This window comes from Trachymyrmex cornetzi, unplaced genomic scaffold (genome assembly GCF_001594075.2).
Source record: "Trachymyrmex cornetzi isolate Tcor2-1 unplaced genomic scaffold, Tcor1.1 scaffold122, whole genome shotgun sequence".
NCBI classification, from domain to species: Eukaryota; Metazoa; Arthropoda; class Insecta; order Hymenoptera; family Formicidae; genus Trachymyrmex; species Trachymyrmex cornetzi.
In genome coordinates, this window is record NW_017295784.1 from 2903069 (window position 1) to 2927336 (window position 24268).

The 24268-nt window shown below is 29.8% G+C and overlaps 2 protein-coding genes across 3 annotated transcripts; both read left to right on the plus strand.

The window, feature by feature from the left end:
* Positions 1 to 1111: 1111 nt before the first annotated feature.
* Xpc (DNA repair protein complementing XP-C cells homolog) lies at positions 1112 to 4702 on the plus strand. 2 transcript variants are annotated; one of them, XM_018519329.1, is made up of 6 exons: positions 1112 to 1266; positions 1334 to 3065; positions 3179 to 3384; positions 3488 to 3752; positions 3872 to 4040; positions 4256 to 4702. In XM_018519329.1, the coding sequence occupies exons 2-6, from the start codon at positions 1347 to 1349 to the stop codon at positions 4606 to 4608; spliced, it is 2712 nt and encodes a 903-aa protein (XP_018374831.1). In that variant the 5' UTR covers positions 1112 to 1266; positions 1334 to 1346; the 3' UTR covers positions 4609 to 4702. The 2 variants fall into 2 exon arrangements, with proteins under 2 accessions (XP_018374831.1, XP_018374837.1); XM_018519335.1 differs by having other exon boundaries at positions 1112 to 1258.
* Positions 4703 to 14057: 9355 nt separating this feature from the next.
* LOC108768947 (protein FAM188B2) lies at positions 14058 to 22262 on the plus strand. Its single transcript, XM_018519668.1, has 10 exons — positions 14058 to 14234; positions 18542 to 18627; positions 18754 to 18965; positions 19448 to 19655; positions 20082 to 20147; positions 20405 to 20475; positions 20612 to 20762; positions 21025 to 21224; positions 21634 to 21783; positions 21999 to 22262. Exons 1-10 carry the CDS (start codon positions 14117 to 14119, stop codon positions 22042 to 22044), a joined length of 1308 nt encoding a protein of 435 aa, XP_018375170.1. The 5' UTR covers positions 14058 to 14116; the 3' UTR covers positions 22045 to 22262.
* The last annotated feature ends 2006 nt before the right edge of the window (positions 22263 to 24268 follow it).

Genomic DNA, 24268 nt, shown 5'->3' on the forward strand with positions numbered 1-24268 from the left:
CTTTATACCCAAAAAACGTCGATAACTGTAAAATCATCTGTGTGATGAAAGATTAAACCAATAAAATTCAATATTAACAACGCCATGAAAAAATTGAAAACTATAAGGAATAATATTTAAATTATGAAAACTGTTCTAGTAGAAATGTTATTCATTATTAATTTTATGAAAAATTCTACAATATAACTCCGAATTATTTCCCTTGGGCATAAAATCATGTTCATCTGTATTCCACAATAATTATGATTCCAGGAATCATTCGAATGAACGAGTTTAAGTGCACGTGACACCTTTCGATACAACGAAAAGCGTGTTGCAAAATTCATACATTACCGCGTGCACTTAATTCCTAATATTTAGTGCATGCTCTTTTCCATCACGCTACACATTTCACATTTTTTTTCAACAAGAGATCTTCGTTACTATAATATTTCATAAAATCTCTAGCTTTTGTTATGCAAGGATATAAATTTCACAGTCGCATATAAAGCAAAGAATAAACGAACGTTGGATAAACCAGCTTTGTTGTCAACGTTACACGCTATCCATCATATCCATGAAAGTCGGTTTATTAGCATTATTAATTATAAAAGGATTCAAATCAAATGAATATGGAATATATTATAGGAAACTGATAATACATCCGCACTCTAAAGAATTATATAATAATAAAAATCTTGATAAAAGACGATATTATTTTTTACAAGGGCTTTAAAAGTCGATAAAAATTGTAAAAAAAAATATTAAATCCTTTTTAAGATATGATATATAAAATATTGTAAGAATATATAAAATTATTTAAAATATATTTTTAAAATATTATAAAAATATAATTGTAAAAAACTGATCTTAAAATATAAAAAATATGTAATTTATACTTATAATATACAATATTCACAATGTTGTGTAATCACATTTTTAAACAAAAAATAATTTAATTCACTCTAATTCAATTTAATTCTCTGTGTAAAATAAACGTATTTATATTATTCATATAGATTCTATTTTTTTTATCAGAAATCTATTTTCTTATCTTATCCAATTGTTTATTAAAGAAATTTTAAGATAATAATAGTCTACTTTTACTGTTTCATAACAATGCTTTCTTGCGTCTCTTGTCACACACGTGCAATGTGTTCTTGTTGTTTTATATTATTGCGTATAAGTTCATCTACATAATATAAATCCTGACAATTACATATAAGGCAGTCGATCTTTGCTAAATTGCGTTATAAGGAAAATCAATTTTAAAGACAAGATATTGCAGTAAGTTAAGCACAGTAATAACGAACAATAACATGTAATAAGAGATTAAAAACATCGTATTTTGCAGGATAACACTCAATATGAAGGATTCCGACGATGACAGTTCCGACAGCAGTAACGATTTCGCCGGTATCACGCCAAAGGATGAACTGACAGCGAGTTTCTTTTCAGTAAAATCGGTGACAAAGCCTAACCTAATAGACTGGAAGGACAATAGCGAGGATGAGAGCAGCGACGATGAGAATTTCGCGAGTGTACCCGAGAACAATAGCATTGAACTGTTCTCGGAGGTGGTCAAGAATCTGGAAGCCTCACAGAGAGCTTCTGTCAATGATGAGGAGCCCGAACAGCACTTTTCCAAGTACGATAGTACACACGTCACGAAAGAAATCAAAATAGAAAAGAAGAAAAATATATCAGACGAGATAAACGCTGTTTTGCTCCAAGGAGAAAGTGGAACACAAGCATTCCGCGAAGACGACGAAGACACGAATGACGACGAGAAGCAAGAAGAGGATGTTAAACGTCCTGAAGATTATACTATACCTAAGGAAGGTGTTCAAATAACTTTACCTGGTACGAGTATGGTTTTCAAAAAGAAAACAGCCAACAAAAGGGAATCAGATCTGGCTGCGCTTCTGCGAAAAAAATTAAAAGCTAATCAGATTATTATAGAAAAAGCAGCTAGACTTTGTTGGTTAGCATATGGATTTCACTTAAATCATCAAGCTAATGAACCTGAGATAATGGCAACAGCGGTATCTCTTGTATCAACAAAAAGTTATCCAAAGGATAACTTTAGTTTAGAATACCTGGAAAAATTTACAAAATGGTTTAAAAATATGTTTACAATACAATCTAGTCATGATCAAGTTATTATAAATAAGGAGACGTTATTAAAAAGAATTGCAGAGAAGAAAATTTATAATTACAGGGAATTAGTAATATTATACGTAGCAATACTGAGAGGTATTGGCTTTCATTGTCGTTTAGTAGTATCTCTCAATCCACCACTTGTAAAAGCTTCTAACGAATTACTGCCTAAAACAAGCACAGTGAAAAAAGATAGTCAAATTAAAGACGAGACAAAAGCGAAAAAGACATCCTCAAAGGAAAATAAGAAAAATGTGAATTCAAAGGAAAATAAGAAAAATACGAATTCAAAGGAAACTAAGAAAAATGTAGATTCAAAGAAAGATCTCAAAAATAGCAGTATAATTCAGAATAACGAAAATGCACGAAGAAACGCTAATGAAGAAGCAAAGAAAAGGGCAGCAGAGATTCTTCGTTCAAAGTATTCATATAGTAAGAAAAACAAAGACAAATTAAACAGCAATATAGTGACGCAAGATGATGCTTCTACATCCAAAAATATAGAAACAGCTTCCACAAGTTCGAGAAAAGTAGAGTCTGGTCCATCAGGTCCATCTCCAAGGCGTTTAAGATCTAGTAAGCACAATGTTCCATCCAGTTCAATCAAACAAAATAAGATTATTTCAGAAGATAACCAACCTAAAACAAAAAATGCCAAGAGACAGTCACGAAGTAATAGTTCAAGTTCCGAAAAAGAAGAAGAAGAGTCACCTAGCAAAGCAAAAAGGAAATGTAGTGATAAAAATAAAACAGCCATTAAATCTAAAAGAAAGAATGAAAAACAGGATCAAGCTTCGACAGATGAAGAAATGGACAAATTGAAAAAGAGACAAGATATATGGGCCGAAATATATGTGGAATCTAAAGCAAGCTGGATATGCGTAAATGTTATAAATGGAAGTGTAGATTGTGTAGCTGAAATATATGTAAGTAATTTGAAAAAGTAACAGATTTCTATAATTATACAAAAGAACTCTTATAATTATTCTGTATATAAATAAAAGATTTGTATGAAATCAATTATACAATAATGTTTCAGAAAAAAGCAAGCAAGCCAGTATTATATGTAATAGCTTATAATTCAGAAAGATTAGTAAAGGATGTAACAAGACGCTACTGTCCACAGTGGCTTTCTGTCACACGTAAACAGCGTATTGATGAGAAATGGTGGATTGAGACTTTAAGTTATTGGCAAGAAAGAGAGACGACCATATCTAAGCAAGAAGATGAATTATTATTGCAAAAGTAATCTCTCTTTTATTTTCCCTAATCATACTTTTTTAATTCTATCTACGATGTGAATGATATAAAAGATCTGGAATATAACAAAGCACCACTGTTTTCACAGGGAATTGGAGCAACCATTGCCTAAAACCGTTGGCGAATGCAAAGGACATCCGTTATACGTTCTTATCAGACATTTACTTAAATACGAAGCCTTGTATCCATCAGATTGTGTACCATTAGGACATTTGAAAACGGGCGAAGCTATTTATTCACGGTATTGCGTACATACGCTATGCTCCCGAGAGACGTGGTTAAAGAAAGCTCGAGTTGTTAAACCGAAGCAGGACCCTTACAAAATAGTTAAAGCACTTCCAAAATATGACAAGGTAAAATTGATAAGCATAATCTCTTAGGATACTTTAGAATTTAACTGAAAAATAGAAATAAACTTAGCTCCATATTTTATAAAAATTATTAAATGAAATATGTAACAAAAATATTATAGCTTTCAGGTATGAGACTGAAGGACTCTGCATTGGAACTATTTGGAGAATGGCAAACTACAGACTACGTTCCCCCAGAGGCTAAAGATGGTATTGTACCTCGAAATGAATATGGAAATGTGGATTTATTTAAAAAATGTATGCTTCCAAAGGGCACAGTACATATAATCCGTAAGTAATATAATATATTTTCGTATTAACAATATGATATCTCTTTTACATTTTATCATATTATTTCACATTGAGTAAAATGAATAACAAAATTAATGTAGAAAATTTTATAAATATATTAAGAGAATTTATATTTTATACAAAATGAAAGGACTGAATGTTGCAGTATTGCAATGTATATCTCTAATGCAAATTCAATGAATAAATCCTTATAGTTCCAGGATTAAATCGCGTCGCGCGTAAATTAAACATAGATTGCGCGACTGCTGTAGTAGGTTTCAATTTCGGTTGCATGGGCGCTGTACCAGCCATTGAGGGCTATGTCGTGTGTGCTGAATACGAAGACACGTTACGAGAAGCTTGGGAAGCAGAACAAATTGAAGCAGCTAAACGAGCCGCTGAAAAAGCTAAGAAAAAAGTTTATGCCAACTGGAGGAAACTTATTAGGGGTTTACTCATTAGGGAGAGACTACAGGAAAAATATAATTTTAGAGAAGAATCTAAAGAACAGTCAAACAAACGTCCAAAGTCACAAAAGGATGCTGTAAAAAAATCCAAAGCACAATAGAATACAATTGTCATAATTTGTATACATATTAATTTAGAAATACGTATTACGTTTAAAGAAACCAATGTATAAAATTCCGAATAGTATTACTTTGATATTCATTATGATTTATATTGCTGTGAATATTTCTGCGTGAATTAAATTATTTTTATAGCATATAATGCAGCGTACTATTTTTTTCATTTCCGTATATATTGTAACGAAGAATGTAACTTTATATAAATATGTATTTAAATATTTGTATTTATATTGAATTTTATAATATCATATTTGTGCAAAAGGAAAATATTCGAATATTTATTTCTGTTTCTATATCTATTGTTAATATCATTGATATTATTTTACAATTATTATTTATCAATAGTTTGATAAATAATAATTGTAAAATCTCACTGAAATATTTATATCAATTTACATTTCGTTTTCATTTCCAATCTCATACATTACCTTTAAAATTTTAATCATATTGATGTGCAATGCGTGATATCGTATAGTAGGTACGTAATCTATATGAAATTATCTATACGAGATGATCAGATTTTTCGCAGAACTAAAGAATAATCTAATTTTACTCTTCCATAACTAATCGTCTTTTATCCGCTTTTATTTAAATCTAGCATTATTCGAACATTTTTTAATCTCTGAATTTTATTGGATCTTTACAAAAGGAAGCAATAATCGTACATGGTTCTGGAAGTACTCGTTTCCGTGAATATCAATTTTCTCATCTTAGTGATGCGAGAATAATTTTCCCTTAAATTAATTTACTTTTCATTAAGCGCGCACGATTAATTTCTCGGAGATATTAAATATCATACAGTACGATGCTAACGAACAGCTTATTAGATGTGGAAAAATTGCCTACAATTTTGAATTACCTGCGACCGAAAGCCAAGCGGGGTATCATTACAATAACATGATTACGATTTATACCTTGTCGTTGTCCCGAACGCATCAATAAGAAATAATTCCCTGCCCCCCATCCCCCTTCGTTTAGATACAGATACTTCCTTCGTTCTCTTATTTACGCTCTTATATTCTTTTATAGTCTTTCTCATATGTCTTGAATCTTTTTTCTTTGGCATTTTAGTAAATCTTTGCGCGAGAGCGAATTCGCGATTGTGCCATTACTTGCTTGAGCCAGCCGCGGATGTTAATTTCGACTCTGTTCGTTTATGCGATGACTAATCGGTGATATACTAATATTATACATCATACGCTTTGAGATTAACGGCTTAACGGTCTTCATGCGGAAAAATTACCTGGATTTCCGAATATCTGCGCGGCTGTGCAGCCGAAAATTCGCAGCTCATTACGAGCGATGTAACGTTACGATCCGTGCGCGCGACGAATTGCGAATCACTTGTCGCCCGCTCGCGCGAACAGATGAACGGCTAGCGCGCCATATTCAAATTTTAAAAGTAACAATTTTCGAAAAACAAACGCTAGAAATGAAGCGTTTTGACATATAAACACCTCATTTACTGCTATCCTTTCCTCCTACAAACTTTCTTTAAATTATTAATATAGGCAAAAATTTACGGTACTCTACAAAAATAACTTGTTTCGCTTACAAAATAACTAACATCTCAGATCTAAATATACGTATAAAATGTAGCCTGACGTCAAACATGTTAAGAAATCGAAACTTCTTATATGTATAAATTTTTCTTGCTAATTAATATTTAATTTCAGAGAAGACATACAATAAGCTATTTATTTTTCTGAAGAAAAATTAATGAGTTAATTTAAAAATTATGAGTGTCCAGGAAAAGTTATTATAATTATACATATATTGAATATTATTATACATATATTGAATATTATAAAAATATTAATATTTATAATAATTTATAACAAATAATTAACATTTTTTTAATACAAAATATTTTTAATATAAAAATTAAAGGAGCTTATTTTACTTAAATATTAACTACAAACTAATTGACTTTAGAATTTACTGTTTAACAATGTTTAACAATGAGTTTATATTTACAGGATTATTATAAAATTATTATTATATTGTGTTGGTCAATTAATTATTTCCAAAGGAATGATTTTTTCCAGATCGAGGCTGTTTAATTTGAGAAATATATTTCACTTATGCATATGTAATAAGACTGCAAAGGCGTCAAAGGATAACTTATGCAATTTCCATGGAAGTGTGCCAAAGACAATGTTCTCGGATAATAGGAGTATTTTTGTTCTAGATAGGTATGAACTCGTCCTAGGTGGAGCTTCTATTAGCCCGAATCACGAAAGCCTGAAAACTGGTTCAGCCTAAATTCAAGTTTCTTCTTTGTAATAGGACCGTTCTTTGCTACAGAAGTGCAATAATACCTTGGCCAAAATTGTCTTAATATTTGCATCTTAATATTGCATAATCAAGAATATCACGAGTCAACAGCGTTCCTTGTACTTGTTTCCAGTTAGCAAAAGTTTGGAACAAGATAAAAGGATCAATTATAAGGTAAAAAGTTTCCTTGACGTAGGTTGAATTTATGTTTCAAACTTCATAAAAAAATTTTCCTTCCATTGTAGCTTTAAATAAAATTTATGCACATAAATCACATTCAATACAATATTTTTAACTTCTAAGAGTGTTTTGAAAATGATGTAAAACCATATTTTTTTACATTTTATCTGGGAATGCTGTCTTTAGTTTTGTGTAATTTGTGAATTAAATAAAAAGGAAATTGATATTATCTTGCATACACGTAATTAAAATAAGAGATGTAATCAAATTTATTTTATGTGTACACAAAAAGTTTATTTTCAAATTTAAATTTATTAAATTTAATTTAAAAATTGGAAAAGATAAACATGGAAAGAACGATTTTATTAAAATATCTAAAAATTTAGCTTCACGGAGAGAATTTTGTTTTAAAATTCATCCCGAAAATATGGTAATTGTGGTGCAAGACAATATTTTAAAGATTTTTACCCTGCACTTTAGTAAAATTAATCAAACTTATTTTACACTTTATTGTAGTTTTATTAATGAATGAGATAAATTTAAATTAAAATTCTTGGAAATACAATGTTGTCCCACGACTATCATATTTTCAGGATAAACTTTAAAAAAAATTCTCTCCGTGTACATATAAATACAGATTTAAAAATAATGTTATTAAACTATCAAAGTAGTTTGAAGGATGATCAAACCGGTTGCTAGAACGTCAAATTTTTTTGCAGCGTTGCTTATCATGTTTGAATCATCATGATATTATTTTGAAGATTCGACGAACTTATTTTAGATTTAAATAAATTTTTAGATACTTTAGCAAAATTATTCTTTCCATGTATAATCAATATTTATGCAGTACAAAGGTTTTAACGCATGCTAGAAAACAAAAAAAGATTTTAGTAAAAAATGATTTGCGATTTTTTACACTTGTTAAATTTGTATAAATAGGAATTAAGTAAATGCAAATTCTTTTTAGATAGTACAGCAATTTGATAAAATACTTACGTTTCTAAATTAATTTAATTCCACTTTTTAAAATATTCTGCTTTCTATTGTATATGATTTTCTCCTTAAAATTTTTTCCTTAGAAATAGCAGAATCCAAAAATCCAAAAATTAATGGATGAATCTGTTGAAATTAAGATTTCTAAAAGAAAAGGATAAAATTAGTTAAAGAGAGCCAAACACAGATGTTGGAGCATAGTGTTTATATGTTTATTGAAATAAAATAAGATATAGTAATATTTGTGGCACCAAGAATAAATCTAATACAAATGAAATGCCTATATGGATAAAAGCTTCTGCGGAGACTGTGAATGTTGGTGTGTATAAATTATATATTCATAACGCGATAAATACTCGCAACTAATTTGCACTTGACTTCTGCACTGAACAAGACTCAATTCAGAGTAGAAATGTTTAAATTTACTTTAATTAATTTCGTTTTAAGTATATCCCAATTAGTTGCGGATTGTACACAATGTTTAATTTACGCACCAACATTCACGGAGCTTATGTAGGCATTTTACATGTATTAAATGTTTATTATTGAAATCAGTAGCGTAATCGGGAGGAGGGGAGCTGTGGGAGCTGCAGTCCCCCCCGAAATTCTTAATAATTTCTATAATTTCATAAGAATGTGTAAAAAATTGTTGAGCCGTAAATATCAATTTGTTTTGAGAGAGGAAATTAAATCCTGTTGGGATAGTTCTCATATTTAATTTAGTTAGCAAAAATATAGTTTATTATATATTAAAAATATATTTGTTGATTTTCCTTTGTATTTGGCATGTAAACAAAAATTCGATAAATTACACGGAAGAAAAATGTTGTTATTAGTACAACCGCAAAAAGTAACGTTGGGAGAACGGCAGCACTTTAACTCGCGAAATCTCAGCCGGATATTAATATTTATTATTCAAATTTTTACACAATAATCTTTGACATATTTTACGACTTGTAGAGCTATTCCGAAATTTTCGAAGCACTTTACAACAAAATGATGGATTTGTAATAATTTCGTCGAGTGAATAATTTCGTTTAGTGAATTCTTTAAACGTTAAAGTTGTGTTACGAATTTTCGAATAAAAAATTTTCATTAATGCTACATTGAATATTTGAAGAAGTTTTCTGGAAAGTTTTAGATCTTTAAATGTAATAGTAAAAAAATTATGACAATTTATATGCAGCGTCAGCGAAACGTCTGACGCGACATTACAACATGTAGTATATAAATATTATAAATTATCATAACTTTTTTGCTATTGAATTAATTTTGTTTTAAACGAAACTTTTTTGGTTTATGCTTATCAAATGTGTCACTAATATAAAAAAGAACATTTAAAAAATTAAAAAACTGATTTCTACAGCCCCTCCCGAAACATATTTCTCGCTACACCACCGCGGTTGAAATACTATTATATGTAAGATTCGCAATCAGTACTCGTATTGTATTTGGCCTTTTAAAATACTGTCGACTTACAAATAAGTTATAGAAGGTATCGAGTGTCATGATAATCAACGTCATAATTAGAATTGCGCTAATGTTATTTTAAATATTCTGTCTTCTAAGAGAGAGATTTAAATAACACTTGCACTTGGAACTACATGAGCTTCAGAAACATTACACATTATGAGAAAGAATCATATGTTCTCCCTTATATGATGAAAGTTTTCCATTTTCCGAGGCATACGTCAACAATCGATCATCTGTCCAAGATACATGATCTTCGCCTTGCCTGACGTAACCCATGCAGAGTTGATCGATCATTAAGCTCGCCTCTCGTTCGTTCCGGTGCACTCGCACGTGCGCATGCATTGTACGGCTCCTGGTACTACGCCACACAGTTTTAGCTGTCCAATTTCATATTCACCACTCAGGTACAGATACCGCACACATATGCAGACAGCTGCATTAACACCTCGATGGTGCATTCGCGTGTATAAGGCACGCGGAGTGCACGTTTATTTCAGAATGCGAACTTGAACTTAGACTCGTTCGAACACGGACTCGCGAAGAATGATCAGGAAATTGGCAATTAGGAACGAGCAAGAAGTCCGATTTATTTCGACCACGAGAACGGCAAGGAAATCAATTTTAAGTATTCTTCGGTTTCCTTGTTATCCCCTACATGCACTATGAATCGACCGACCGAATCATTTAATTGAATCTTCTGCTAGAGCAAAAGGTCGGAAAATGATAGTCTGATAGAAATTTTTTATCTTTTAAAGTCATGTGTCATGCAGAAAATTCTAAAAATGATATTTTAATTGTACATGCGATATTCTTAAAAATAATCTTAAATTAAAAATAATGCGTGAATGTTACATCCATGAACACTTTATCACAGAATAGCTGAGTTTTTCACTTTTAAAAAAGGCAAAGGTTAAATCAATACTCAAATGTGTCGAAATTTATTGTTGTCTCTTTTCCGCAATGCCAATTAGTTTCCTCGTTGCGCTTATTTCGTCAGCAGTTGTCATCGAATACTTTTACAATGTCTGCATAGATTTCTATACATATATTACATTAATACTTAGTAATTCAAGGTAAAATGTGATACTGGTAGCCGTACCTACTGATGTTTAAAAACATTGTAAAAAATGATATGCCGTGTGCAGTAAAATATGTATTTAATTTAAATAAATAAAAGATAATATTATTTCTGTTAAACAAAAAGATTGAAAAATACCTATGATGTGTTGCATATTGATAATTGTTACATACTTTAGGATTTTACGTTTTGTATATGATTTTTATCCCACATTAAATATGACTTTATTATAAAGACTGTTGTTCGTAGTTTAATGTAATATATAGAAGTGGTTGTATGTATCAAAAAGGTAATTATTATTACATATTTGTAATGATAACAATGTAATAGTAATCGTACGCATTTAAGCATTTATTCAAGTATAATAAAAAGTAAAAAATGAAAAGTTAAATAGCGTCTCGAACGCTTTTTACTATACTTATCTAAGGCTCGGTTTTTCATTATCTAGTTAACTTGTGGTTAGATTTAACGATGTTTTATCCAATGACGTTTTATCCAATGACGTTCATTTATGATGATATCATGGCCAAAATCCATTGGATGAAACATCAGGTTATGCTTAACCACAAGTTAACCAGATAATAAAAAACCTGGCCTAAATCCTTGCTTAAATATATACAATTAATATTGGCTGCGTTTCGTTGCACGTATAATGCGTAAGAGATATTATTTTATTCTTGTTGTTCGCAGAGTGTTAAACAAGAATAAATGATACATCATGCGCGTTATACGTGCAACAGAAGCAGCCATTACATAGACATTACTAGTGTCTAGTAATATAAAATTACCATTATATAAGTGATTTTATGTAGAAACTGTTTATTAACTTGTCCAACATCTCTATGATGCTAGGCATCTATTCTTAATGTCATTCTCTTATGTTACTCAGTTTTGCTTTAAATTGAACTTTAAATTAAGAAAAACTCTTAATTAATATTTATAATTTTTCTCAATTAATATTTCTAAATTTTGATAACTCATTTGATTATCTTATAACAAAAATGATTTATCTTTTCTTGATATCTGTATTTCAGAACGATATAAAAGAATCTAATTAAAACTGATAACGGTGAACTTTTTAATGCGGGAATGGAATTAAATACGCGCATTATGCATTAGTCGTATATGGAGCGGAAGGATCGTATAGAAATACGCACGCTATTCCGGTTAGTTATAAATAGTTCTTCTCAATGGTAAAGGTAACTGTTACTTATGATCGAATTATTTTCTTCTGTGTATGATGAAAAATTGCAAAAAATTGATTGAAATATCTTACTAATAGTCTCTCGCTAGTAAAGAAGTATGAATATTGAAATTTAAATCACCATCATGAGGTTTATTAAACTTTTTATTATATAAAATTTTTATATTTCTCCTTTAATGTATTAACGTAAATTACATTTTAATTAATTAATTTTCAAATGTTACGATTTCTTGTACAGGCATTTTAATAATGTTTCGTTAATAAAATATTGAACAATAAACTGTAATTATCGTAGACTATAAATAATATAAATACAATTTTGCAATGTTGTAATTAACGAAACAGTTTGCGGAATATTGTTATAATAATCAAGTAGTCATTTTCTCATTCTGGACATAAAAAAATGCAAGTGCTTCAATTTCTTTTTTACATCACGATTTGATTAAAGTTATTCCTGAGCGCAACTTCATTTCCGATTGTCTAAAGTAGTTTAAAGCCGGCACGAGAATAGCACGAAACGCATGCAAAGATGCGCAGCTCCGATTGATCTATAAGATAAGACGATTCGTACTCCGCACATCTGTGCCGAATACAATAGCTTAGATATAGAGTAAATGTGTGCCAGGTGCTACGCAGGTATAAAAGCATGATTCGGGCATGTCGAAGCTGTCAGTACGCTTGTAACAATTAGGCAAATAATTCTCTTCCGTGATCTATTCAATATAAGCCGTCTCATTACAATTAATCTATCAAATAATATTTTTGATATACTGGTACATACAGAAATTAATTATTGCATTGTATATTTAAAATCTTAGAAATTTAAATCTCTTTAATTGTATATTGATCAATCTCTTTAAAGAACTTCGCCATTCAAACAGCTTTGAGAAATTTAATAATTACTTGATAAAAAAAAGATAAAAAAATTATAAAGTCTCTCTATTTAAACGTTCAGAATTAATTTAAATATATAAATTGTTGAAAATTATAAACATATGAAAAGAATATTGAACACAGAAATATTTAATTCGACAGGAAATTACATTCAAAATAACAGCTAGTTATTTTGAATGTAATTTTCCATCGAGTTATAGACTATTTTTTATTGAAAGTTTTTAATGGTGATTAATAAGAGCAGAGACATATAAAATGCAACAATTTAATTAATGAAATTGTTGTATTTTCTTTTTAAGCCACCCTGTGTAGGGTGCTCGCGCGATGTGTTAAGTTGAGTCAGCTCGGGGGTGTTAGTTAAGGTTATTATTTCTCGCTGCACGTCTGACGGCAGTCTGTCAGTTATCGCAAGTCAATGAAAGTACAAACAGCATTGTTACCTTTACAAACATTCGCGGTACTCGATGTGATTAGTATAAATATTTGGAGTATATACAAACGTACTAAATGAACAAGTGTCTAATATAACGAATGAACGCAATTTTAGTTTATATAATGCTAAAGTTATTCTAAAGAATGTGTTTATAAAATACACGCACATAAATTAACACGCATTATAAACTAATATATTTTAAAGTAATGTGCGTAAAATAAAAATGAAAATACATTAAATGTAATAAATATTTTTTTAATTAAAAAATATTTTATATGAAGAAGTATAATATTTTATAAATAATTATACAAAAATTAATCACAGAAAATCAAGATCTTCTTAATGTAAGAATATCGATTTCAAAATAAAACAAATTAATGATTGTTACAAAATAATAAATTTGCAAAATAGTTTTAACTGTCCTGCTAACTAACATATATATAAAATCACTGACATCTTAAAAATTACCAAATGTACATAGAACTTCGCGTATTTCAACTTTTAAACATGAACGTTAAAGCCGAGCATTGATTGCCAGACAACCACTGGAAGAAACTGTAGGTAAGGCACGTTATTTTTCCTGCATTCCGTCTTCGGCGGGCAAAATGAGAAAACGCGAAAGCACCGCGACGAGTGAATTGACGTATTTTTGTGGAAATCTTACCGATTAAGGAATGACTGCTGAATAGAAACAAATAGAATTTTTTTACGTCGAATTGCATCAGGTTGTGAATCATAAATCTGACGCATGAAACGAAAGAAATATACTTTTCGAAACGAAGAAACGTGTCAATGAACGAACTCAACATGTGATTATTGACATAAGAATGATGGTGTCCACTAGCGATCTGTCTGCAAACAATTATTAGTGATTTAAAATTAGTGATTTAAACTATAATTCGCGACATGCGCCTGAATTTAAATCTTGAATAAAAATATAAAGAGTAAACTTCAGAAATGGCTGAACCTGATTTGACGGAAGTGAAGGAAGCCACTGTGGCAACATCTACCTGCGATAAGCGACATTGTAAGGAGATGCGGAAGGATAAACTACCCCCATATCTTCGGGATAGAGGTACGAAGTCTCTGAGTATCAGGGAATAATATTTAAGTCACTTCAAAGACATAGTTTTTTTATTTATCGTTATTTTTATTGATTACTTCAATTTTATAATATGTAATCCGCAATTATATTCTAAATTTACTATTTATAAGTTTTATTTAATCATACTTTATTTTATGAAATTAATATTTAAAAAATTATTTTGAAGAACTAAGTTTTCCTTTAAATTATAAAAATTAGATTGCAACGCTTCTACTTATAATATCTAATAAATATATATTGTAATCAATTCTTTATGTGTGTGCAAAGGATTTAAATTTTGAAATAATCTTCCAATAGTAAATAATATTTTACGCTGAATTAAACTGAATCAATCGATTTTAGCAACTTTCTCATATTACGATAACCCTCATTTGTGAAAACCAATCGCGGTAATCACGAACTTAAAAATGAAGTATGAAAGGAGAGCAGCGATTGCTTCATTGATCGACATATTATTCATGCATTATTCATATATTAAATGTTTTAATAAGTATTATCCATGTTAAATAAGTATATAGATACCTTTTCATATCCGATTGATTTATTCTCTTTATCTTCAAACACTAAGGCTAAAAACATCATTATTTTTATAGTTCTATATAAAATTACAATTTTATAAAATCCGATCGAAACAATCTTTTTTAATTTCGATTGAAACGAATATTCGATTATATTTTTACAATTTCGGCTGAAATCGAAACCGAAAACCGAAACCAAAAACTTTCATGGGAATCCTAGGAAGGCCATATGATAGTTGTGCGTGTAACGTGGTACGTAATCACGTTACACGAGCTTATATATATATATATAACCCATATATTTCTTTTTATATACATATATATGTATATATAACCCATATACTTCTTTTTCATAGATATTATGATTTTATTATTGGAACAATAATTACAATATTATAAGTTTTTTCGGTCAGAATTCTACTTCGCAAACAAGACGCAAACTAGCTTACTTAAGGTTTCAAAGAATTTTATTTGCAAATAAAAATTTAATAGTACGACATTTTGTATTCATATGAAAAATAAAATCTTTTACTCTTGAAAAATATTTCTATATTGTAATTTTCTCTTATTAACATATTTATATAATTTTTTTGCATCTTGAATTTATATGAGATAAATGAAATAAACCATTGTATGTTTTATTTTTAATATTATATTTTAAATTTTATATAAAATAATATTTATATTATTTACTCTCCTCGTTTCTTCATATTGCTATAAATATTACATATTAAAAATTCTACAAAGATCACCATACAAACAGCACATTGCTTTAATAATACATATTATGAAAAAATTAATAAGTATATATTAATTGTATAAATCTTATTATGCTTTACAATAACTTCATAAGAAAATCTTTCAGTTACTGTTAAAAGCAATAAAAATTCGATCAATCTCAAAAGAACATTTATTATAAAAAATAGCTCAGCTGAATAAATGAATAGAAATTCTCATTAACACACATTAGTTTTTATTATTATTTACTTATCCTAAAAACTTTCATTTAAATATAACGTGGGTGTTTGTTATAACATCCATGTTACATTTGACTCTACATTTAACGCGAGCTCATTTGCCTCGTTAAGAAAATAGAACACGGGGTAAAGATGCAACTAGGTATAATTCTGTGAAACGTACAAAAGCGTGTATGTACATACACTGCAGGAATATAAACGGTCGAATAAATCGATAGATACACCTCCTCGAGAGGCACCTCGCAAATGTAAATTAGGGACGCGATATATCGGGGTATGCAATCGCCAAATGCAGATGGCCGTTCCGGCGCGAATTCGTAATCCGATATCTTGATTGCACGCGAACACGCGATTGCTTTCAAACTATGAGGTAGTCGAAAAGCCGTGCCGAATGATATATATGTTTTCGTCGAATCTGAAATGGCTGATTATGGCAGCTTCCGTTGCCTTATGATCTCAATATTCAGTTGGACTATGCTTTTATGACGATCTACCTATAAAATCAAGAAAATAAAATCGGAACAGTTTTTGCAGCACGCATATGCTTGCGCGTAAAGAATTTTTATTTTATTAATGCTAGTGAAAAAATAAAATTCCAAAATTTCCTCCTTTTAAAATAATATGATAATAATTTTCGATCTAAAAATAATTTATAATGATATAAATTTTAATCAGACAAAATTTTAAAGATGTAGTTTAACTAAGTTAAATGAAGGATCTCAAAAGGAGTTAAAAATGTAGAAGAATAATTGGAATCTAAAGCAAAAGAAAAATTTAAATTATTAAAAGAGAATTTTCTTTAAAAAATGTGAAGAATATGGAATAACTCATATAATTTATTTTTCTGAAATCTACACCACATTACAAATTCTTCAAATAGAAAATTTTATAAATTATTTTTATAATTATTTTAATCTATGCAAATGAATATCTCAACGCATTTTTATTTTCTCTTCTAGATATTATATTTTCCTTAATTACATACACGAATATCAAAATAGCAATTACACCTTTATGTAGCTACTGCTTGTGTGAAACTTTACCTTAAAGCACCTTAATTTAAAGTACTTTATCTGAAATACAGTGTATGCAACTAATTTGATTGAAAGCTTCGTACAAGTAACATTCCTTTATTAGTTTTCTGTCAGATTCCGTCAAGGTTCCGCCATAACAATCGATCAGCTCATCTAAACTGTTCTGAGAAAACAAGAATCGTACCCCCTAAATTTACTTCTATCTTACTCCCCTGTGTGCTTTCCGCCATTATATCCGACGTACACGCGAGAAGTCTAAAGACTCAAGTGTACACATCGCCTATATGTATAAACAGTGTTAAACTTCATCGTCTCCTAAAACACTCGCTAACAGAAACACGGAAAATACAGAAACTTAGATAACTTCACCCATGTTACATCTAGCACTGTTACATGCAACGGCGTAACTAATCTTTTAATTATCTCTCATTCACCCGGTATTAAAACTTTATATAATCCTTTACTCTTTGCTAATCTTTATTTTATCCTCCATCGTTATAAACTTCATTATAACTTTAATATGTTAACATGCAACAATGCATATTTAAAAAGATAAAATATAATCACAGACACAGCATATATTTTATTCTATGCTACTTTTTTATTTTTTATTTTTTGATCTTTCTTTTTTTTACTCTATACTTCTTCTTCCTACTTTTTTCTTCTTTTTATTCTTCTATTTATTATTTTGTTTATTTCTTTTCTTGTATCTTTTTTCCTTTTTCTTTTCTTTTATTTGTTTTCATCTACATAATGGATGCATTCCAAGTTATGCATGAAGCGCATGATGTATCGTTTTATCCTTCTTTATTATTTGAGTAACAAGGACAAATGATGCATTATGCGCTTCATGCGTAACTCGAAACGTACTCTCTATGTTCCTTTACTTTTTCTTTTTCTTTTGTATTACCTCTCTTTTCTCGTTTTTTTCTTTTTTCTTAATGACAAATATTTAGATAATTTAATTACGCCAATGGCCATACTCACCTGCACTCAAATTCCAGCTCGAAGTGCGGCATGGTAAATAGATATTAGTAGGGCATGTCTATCGTTTCCAACTAGCGTGTCTCTTTTCGGACGTTCAAATTGACACCTTCCGTGCGCGATTGGTCTGAATGCCTCGGCGCGACGTATTTCGCGAGATGCCTGCACGCATAAGCCGCATATCAGATCCTATATAAAGGAACGTGCGGATTCCGGCACGATTTCAATTGATATCTGATATTCTGCCGGCGTAGTACCATTGGGTGACAACTGCGGAATCATCCGAGAAACTCATCAGCGAACTCATTTCTTACACTTCAATACTTGTGCCGCATATATTGAGAAAAATAAAAAAATAGCATTGTTAAACAATAAAATAACGATTACGATAAACAAAATTATTAATTGCATAAAAACATATTCCTGTTACATTTTCAAAAACTAACATTAAAGAATATAAGAAATAATATCTATACACATGAAACATTTACATGAAATCGAATTAGTGTTTGTGCATATTAATATAATATATACAATGAAATTTGTAAACGTAATATAATATTATAAAATAAGCACTACTGATACTTTCAATACTCTTATATCATAGCATTAATATTTCGAAGATGTTGCTGTCGACTCGAGCAGCACGATATGCTGCTCTTATGGCCGAACCCGACGAGCTCTACCCAGGTGTAAATAGGCATTTAGTTTCGAACGCTGCTTTATTTTATAATACTAATATTTTTTGGATTTTGGTGTTTCAGAAAGGATACTTTATCCACGTAATACAAGAGCCCTACCAAAAACACCCGTAATTGGTGGACAACCCATCGAAGAAGAAACATGCATGGTAATTTTGTAGTATATAATTTTTATTATAAATACAATAAAAAAAGTTTACGAATTTACGTTTTTTTGGAAAATTTTCGTTTAATTTCTAAAAATTAATCATTGTATTAATAATTTCTTGCTGTAGGCTTTAAGGAAAGTGGTCTTTGGTTCTTGCGCGAGTCCACCTAAGGTCGAATGGGGAAGGACCGGGCTGACCTTACGACCATATGGACAAAGCTTAGCATTTGGATTGAGAACGCCCAGAAACACAACGAGAGGCCTCGTCACCGCAGTGCAAGCTGTCATGCTGAAGCATTTTTTGTTCAAGTGCGACAGACAAGATGTAGGTCCTGAAATGTAAGTTCTTTTAGGTAAATAGCATATATATTATTTTATTGCTGTGTATATGGATAAAATCTTTATCAAGAATGTAGCAATAAACATTAAGTTAACAAATTAACAATAAGTGATAAATAATATGAACATTAAATAATGATTAGCAAATATAATTATAGAATTTATTATTACAAGCATATTTATTATTATACAAATTTTAATACCTTGTAATAATCAATATATAATGATTATTGATATTAAAATGTATGTGTTTTTTTTATTAATATTTATAATTTTACGTTAAATTTGACTATTATTAATTTTTTAAATATATTCTAAATATGTTTATAAATTTAGCCAAATTATACAAAAAAAAGTTTTAAAATCTTTAAATAACTTTGAATAACATATTAATAAAAAAAACAAAAATTAAAATATTATTAGACAAGTGAAATTATACAAAATCGTAACTTTATTAAAAAGAAATTTTCTTTTAATTACAGTCTGCTAAAACCTTCATACGATCGACAGATTGAAGTATTGACTTCTGCAATATCAGAAATTATCTGGCGTTGTGCAGGTGGTTTCTCTGTGTCTACATGTCCAAATGTCGTCAGCAGCATCGTGCCAAAAGCCATAGTAGCTCTACCGCAAGATACACCATATCTTCAACACAGTGTACAATATTTTCAAGATGGATTAACAGAAACGGTATATTTCTGTTTTTTGTAATCTTCCACATTTATAAGTTAAATAGATATAGAAAAGAATCGCTTATTAGTAATTTCAGTTTTAATATTTTTCTTAATTGTTTAATTATAATTATATTTTTTGTATTAAATGAATGACATGAGATTAATATTCTCGTTCAGTAAAACAATTTAATTATGTACTAACGCATCCACTCTATTTCTATCACATTAACGAGTAGCGCAGTGAAATCTAAACTTTCTCGTTTAATTAATTTACGACGGAACAGAATATGTCTCAAATTATAGTGTTGGTAATTTATCAAGTGTGTTAGAGAATAATCTCAAAATTGCGCGATACATCTTCATCTATATAATTGACACTCCATTTTCTACAACGTTATCAGATTTAAGTACATTCCTTATGAAAGGTTGCTTTGTATTCTAGCTGCACCTTTTCGAGTTCAATTCCTTGGAGGACCTTGAGATCTTTATTAAGAGATACTTGTACTTGGTGAGTATTCATACAAGGAAGCTAAAGTACTTAACAAATTAAACGTCAGACATTACATACATGCTATCAAACGTTGTAAATTAAAGACTCATACATATGTATATATGTGTGACAGTTTCTGTACCAAATTTAAATCTTAGTTGCATTTTATCATCATTAAAAAATTAATTCTTTCTCTACAACGTCGATAAAATATAAAATTATTTTATTTAGGATTAATTAAAGTTTTATCATAATCTTTATTTTTACCATCACAGTTTCACGATGAAGGCGGACCTGGCGCGAAGCTACTTTTATATAGCGCGGTGCTTTCGAGAGGCCTCTCAAAGTAAAATACTTTCTTCTGCATTTTTTCTCAATTTATTTGAAGTTAAAAATGATAAAGAATTGCTTCAATTAGACACAAGTCAAGTATTAATCAAATACAAGTTATTTTGGTTAATATATTTAAATGCATATTTCAGAATTCGAAACGATTTAGAAGATCCAAAGGCATCTATCCTCGGTGGATGTTCGGAAGAAGGTCCGATCAGTATTATCATCTTCGTTTTAACTGGACGTGCTTCACCACATCTTCACAATGGAGTGCTTCACGTTGGTGATGAAAATACATATGTAAGTCTATAATAATTTACTTCTTTGACATTTTGCAAATTTATATATTTATAATTATGTTTTATTGTAATGTATATATATATTATAACTTTTATGAAATGTATCGAAATTAACATGAAATTTTTGTACGTATTTTAGATGATTTGCAAAAAAAAATTATTAATATGTATCGAAAATAGATTGTTTCTTTCAGTATACTTTAAATTAGCTTAATTTTAAAAAGACGATTATTTATTCAATGTTAATTTATTGTAATTAAAAGGCTGTACCGCAATGGGGCGTCCTCATGAGAAGCGAAGTGGGATTCTTAGTGCACGAAAGTGATAGCAATATAGGCAAGCAGCCGGGTTCTCGATTGAAGACACCCAGTTTACCGATATGGGTAACCCTTTGTCTCAGTCATCACGGTGTGCTCTTCAACGCTAATCGAGAATTGCTAAGAAATTATCACGCGGAACGACGGTATATATTATATAATTTAATTACTTTTAACGATTTTTATTAATTTTATTTATCTTTATTTTTTATTTTAATGATAATGGATTAATCTGTCGGTGCAATCATTACGGTGTACTAATTATATGTCTGACATGATAATAATTGTTAAATATATATAATAATTATTTTTTATATTTTATTACAAATCTATGATATATTCTATGTGTAATAATCCCTACATAAATATAAATAATTAGATATGCAATTTATAAATGAAAAAAGGAGCTGTTATATAGATTATATGCATAAAGAAAATATATGTGAACGTAATTCAGAATTTATTCTTAACATTTAAACACGAATACATAAACAGCATCTGATTTTTTCTTGGATAGTCACAAAGAAATATCACTCACTCTGTAAATGTTAAAAGATTCGAAGTTCAATATTTCACCTGCGGTGGCAGTCACGCTACGTTGACGGTGGATACCAGGGCAAATGAAACTTCCGGGGGATCAGATGCTGCAACAATGGAAACCGCGGATATCGCCGCGACACCGTTAGAGAAACTTATTCGATCCAAGTTAGTATTATTTAATAAATAATAATAGTATAAAATATAAAATTTACTCTTAAGTTCTTTTCAAAGTTTTTTAGTGCGAGGAAAAGATCTAAGATTGCTATTGTTTTCTCAATTACAAAATGCGATATCTCCGAGATCACTTGAGCGTGTTCCAAGTAAACAGTGTAGAATTCAAGGTATCACTCTTTCACTTATTGTTCCACGCTGCACCAAAGGTGGCAGGATGCTCTCATACAATGGAATGGAACACCGGTAATGTGAGGAATACGAAAGGATGACGATCAGACCCGCTCTTCCGTGTTAAGCCGTGTATCCGTGATTCCGCGTGATGTTAATCGATCACTATGCACGCTTATCTCAAAGGCTTTTAATTGTCGTTAATGGTATAAATCCATAGAAATACGTATGTAGGAATTAGATACATGTATGTGTCGTAATGTCAGGCGTTTCATAATTTTAAATGTGTGATAAAATTCTTCCGGCGCTTTCTTAGACAATATAGCAGGCATTTGTACGATGGCCAAAAAGCTTTGTTATTTTGTGAAATATTTTAATTGTCAATAAATGGCTGTGTTAATGTATCATTATCTTATATAAACTGTGTATTAAAAGAAAAAAAAGATACATTCTGTAATTGTTACGTTTAATATTATACTTGTCTACAATAAATACTTTGCTTCTTTTAGGAAATTACAGCGTCTTTATTTTAAAGAAAAATATCATGTTTTTTATTTTATTAAAATATATATATATAATCGTGCATACACATATAAATAAATACAAAAATTAAAATGATTTAAATTTATTAATAAATCATTTTAGGAAAAGCGAGAGAATACTCTATAGATATATCGTTTAGTCAAGGATGAACAAACTCTCTTCAAAGTTATCAGGCGATCGCGTGGGAAACGATATGTGTTCTTTGACTCATGTGCATACAATATCGCGATGAGCTCATATATCGTCTGTAAGAATTATAAAAGCAGATTTTAATTTATCAATAATGTCAACAATTTCTGTCCAAATATTTTTTTGAAATATCAAGATTTTTAACGTATAGTATTTTATAATTAAGTATATTATTTTAATATTTTAGAATATTAACACGGAAAATATTTTTAAAAATTATCTAATAAAAACGTAACAAAGAGGATATATGTATATAACATTATTTTTTCAAGAATAGATATTAATAAAGTCTTCGAGGGTAGAGACTTTTTTAACAATCAAATAGCATGACTGTTTTTATAAAATCTAATAAAAAGTGATCATAAACCTCCATTTGTGCTATAATGGCCGGGCATTTGAGAACGTTTACAATAATTGAGCACTTTCGAAAAGGCCTAATAAATTGCATGTCTCGATTGTGTCGGTCAATGAACACACCGTTAGCGAGTTATTCTGCGTAAATCACGAACAATAGCAGAAACTGGTTCAAAGTGGAAAGGACTTAAGACGAGCTAATGTTTATTAACTGCAAGAACCGTGCATAATAAAAGTTATCTTTCCCATGAGGGGTACGGAGAGGGACGAAGAGATACTCCCGCAATTTCACAGACCGATGATCCGCGAGGACATCGTCGCGATGTCATAAGCGAGTAGCAAGTCTCGTTCCACTTGCCCTCAACCACTTCTCACGACATTAAATCTCACGAGCTATGCATATTGCCGAAAAAAATTGCGTGCTTACGCAATTGTTACTCATTTTTCGATTATGTGATTTGTTACTCATTATTACAGTTCGCTGTACTCATATAATCTTATACATTATCATATTAGTTACGTGATTAAAGTTAAAGAGATAAGAAGAAGAGAGTTAATATAAAAACTGTTAGATCAGAAAACTCCAATTTGAATTATTATTCATAAAGTACCACTAACTTCTATTAGACGTAGCTGCTTTTAATTCATATTTTTAAGATAAAATTATTAAAATTATTCTTATCATGCTGCTAAAATACGAAGTTATATTTTTTCTTATTCGATCAACAATTTCCACTATTTACAGATAATGTTATAATAAAAATATTTTTTTATAGAAAATATGATACATAGTGAGCTATTGAGGGAGACAACCGTAGTTTTACGGTCTTCCTAATAACGGTATGATTTGCTTAATTCCCCTTCGCATGTGCTGTACGACAATTTTTATTATTCAGATTTCTATGTCCTTCAAATAATATTTTCAGGCATTCCATCCATTCCATCTACTGTGTAGTATTTTTCTGGTAATAAGACATAGATCACTCAATATTATATCTTGACATAATAGTACTTAATGAGAAATAAAGTATTAGAAAGCAGAACTACAAAACCAAAAAGAACCGAGAAATAATTTATTGAATCCTAATGTAACTGGTAATCAATTTTACTATTCTATATTGATTTTTATGACGGTAATTTCTATTTGAACATTCTATAACTTACAAATATGAAACATTGTAAGAAGTCGCACTCTGCATATACAGGGTGTCCCGAATTTAAA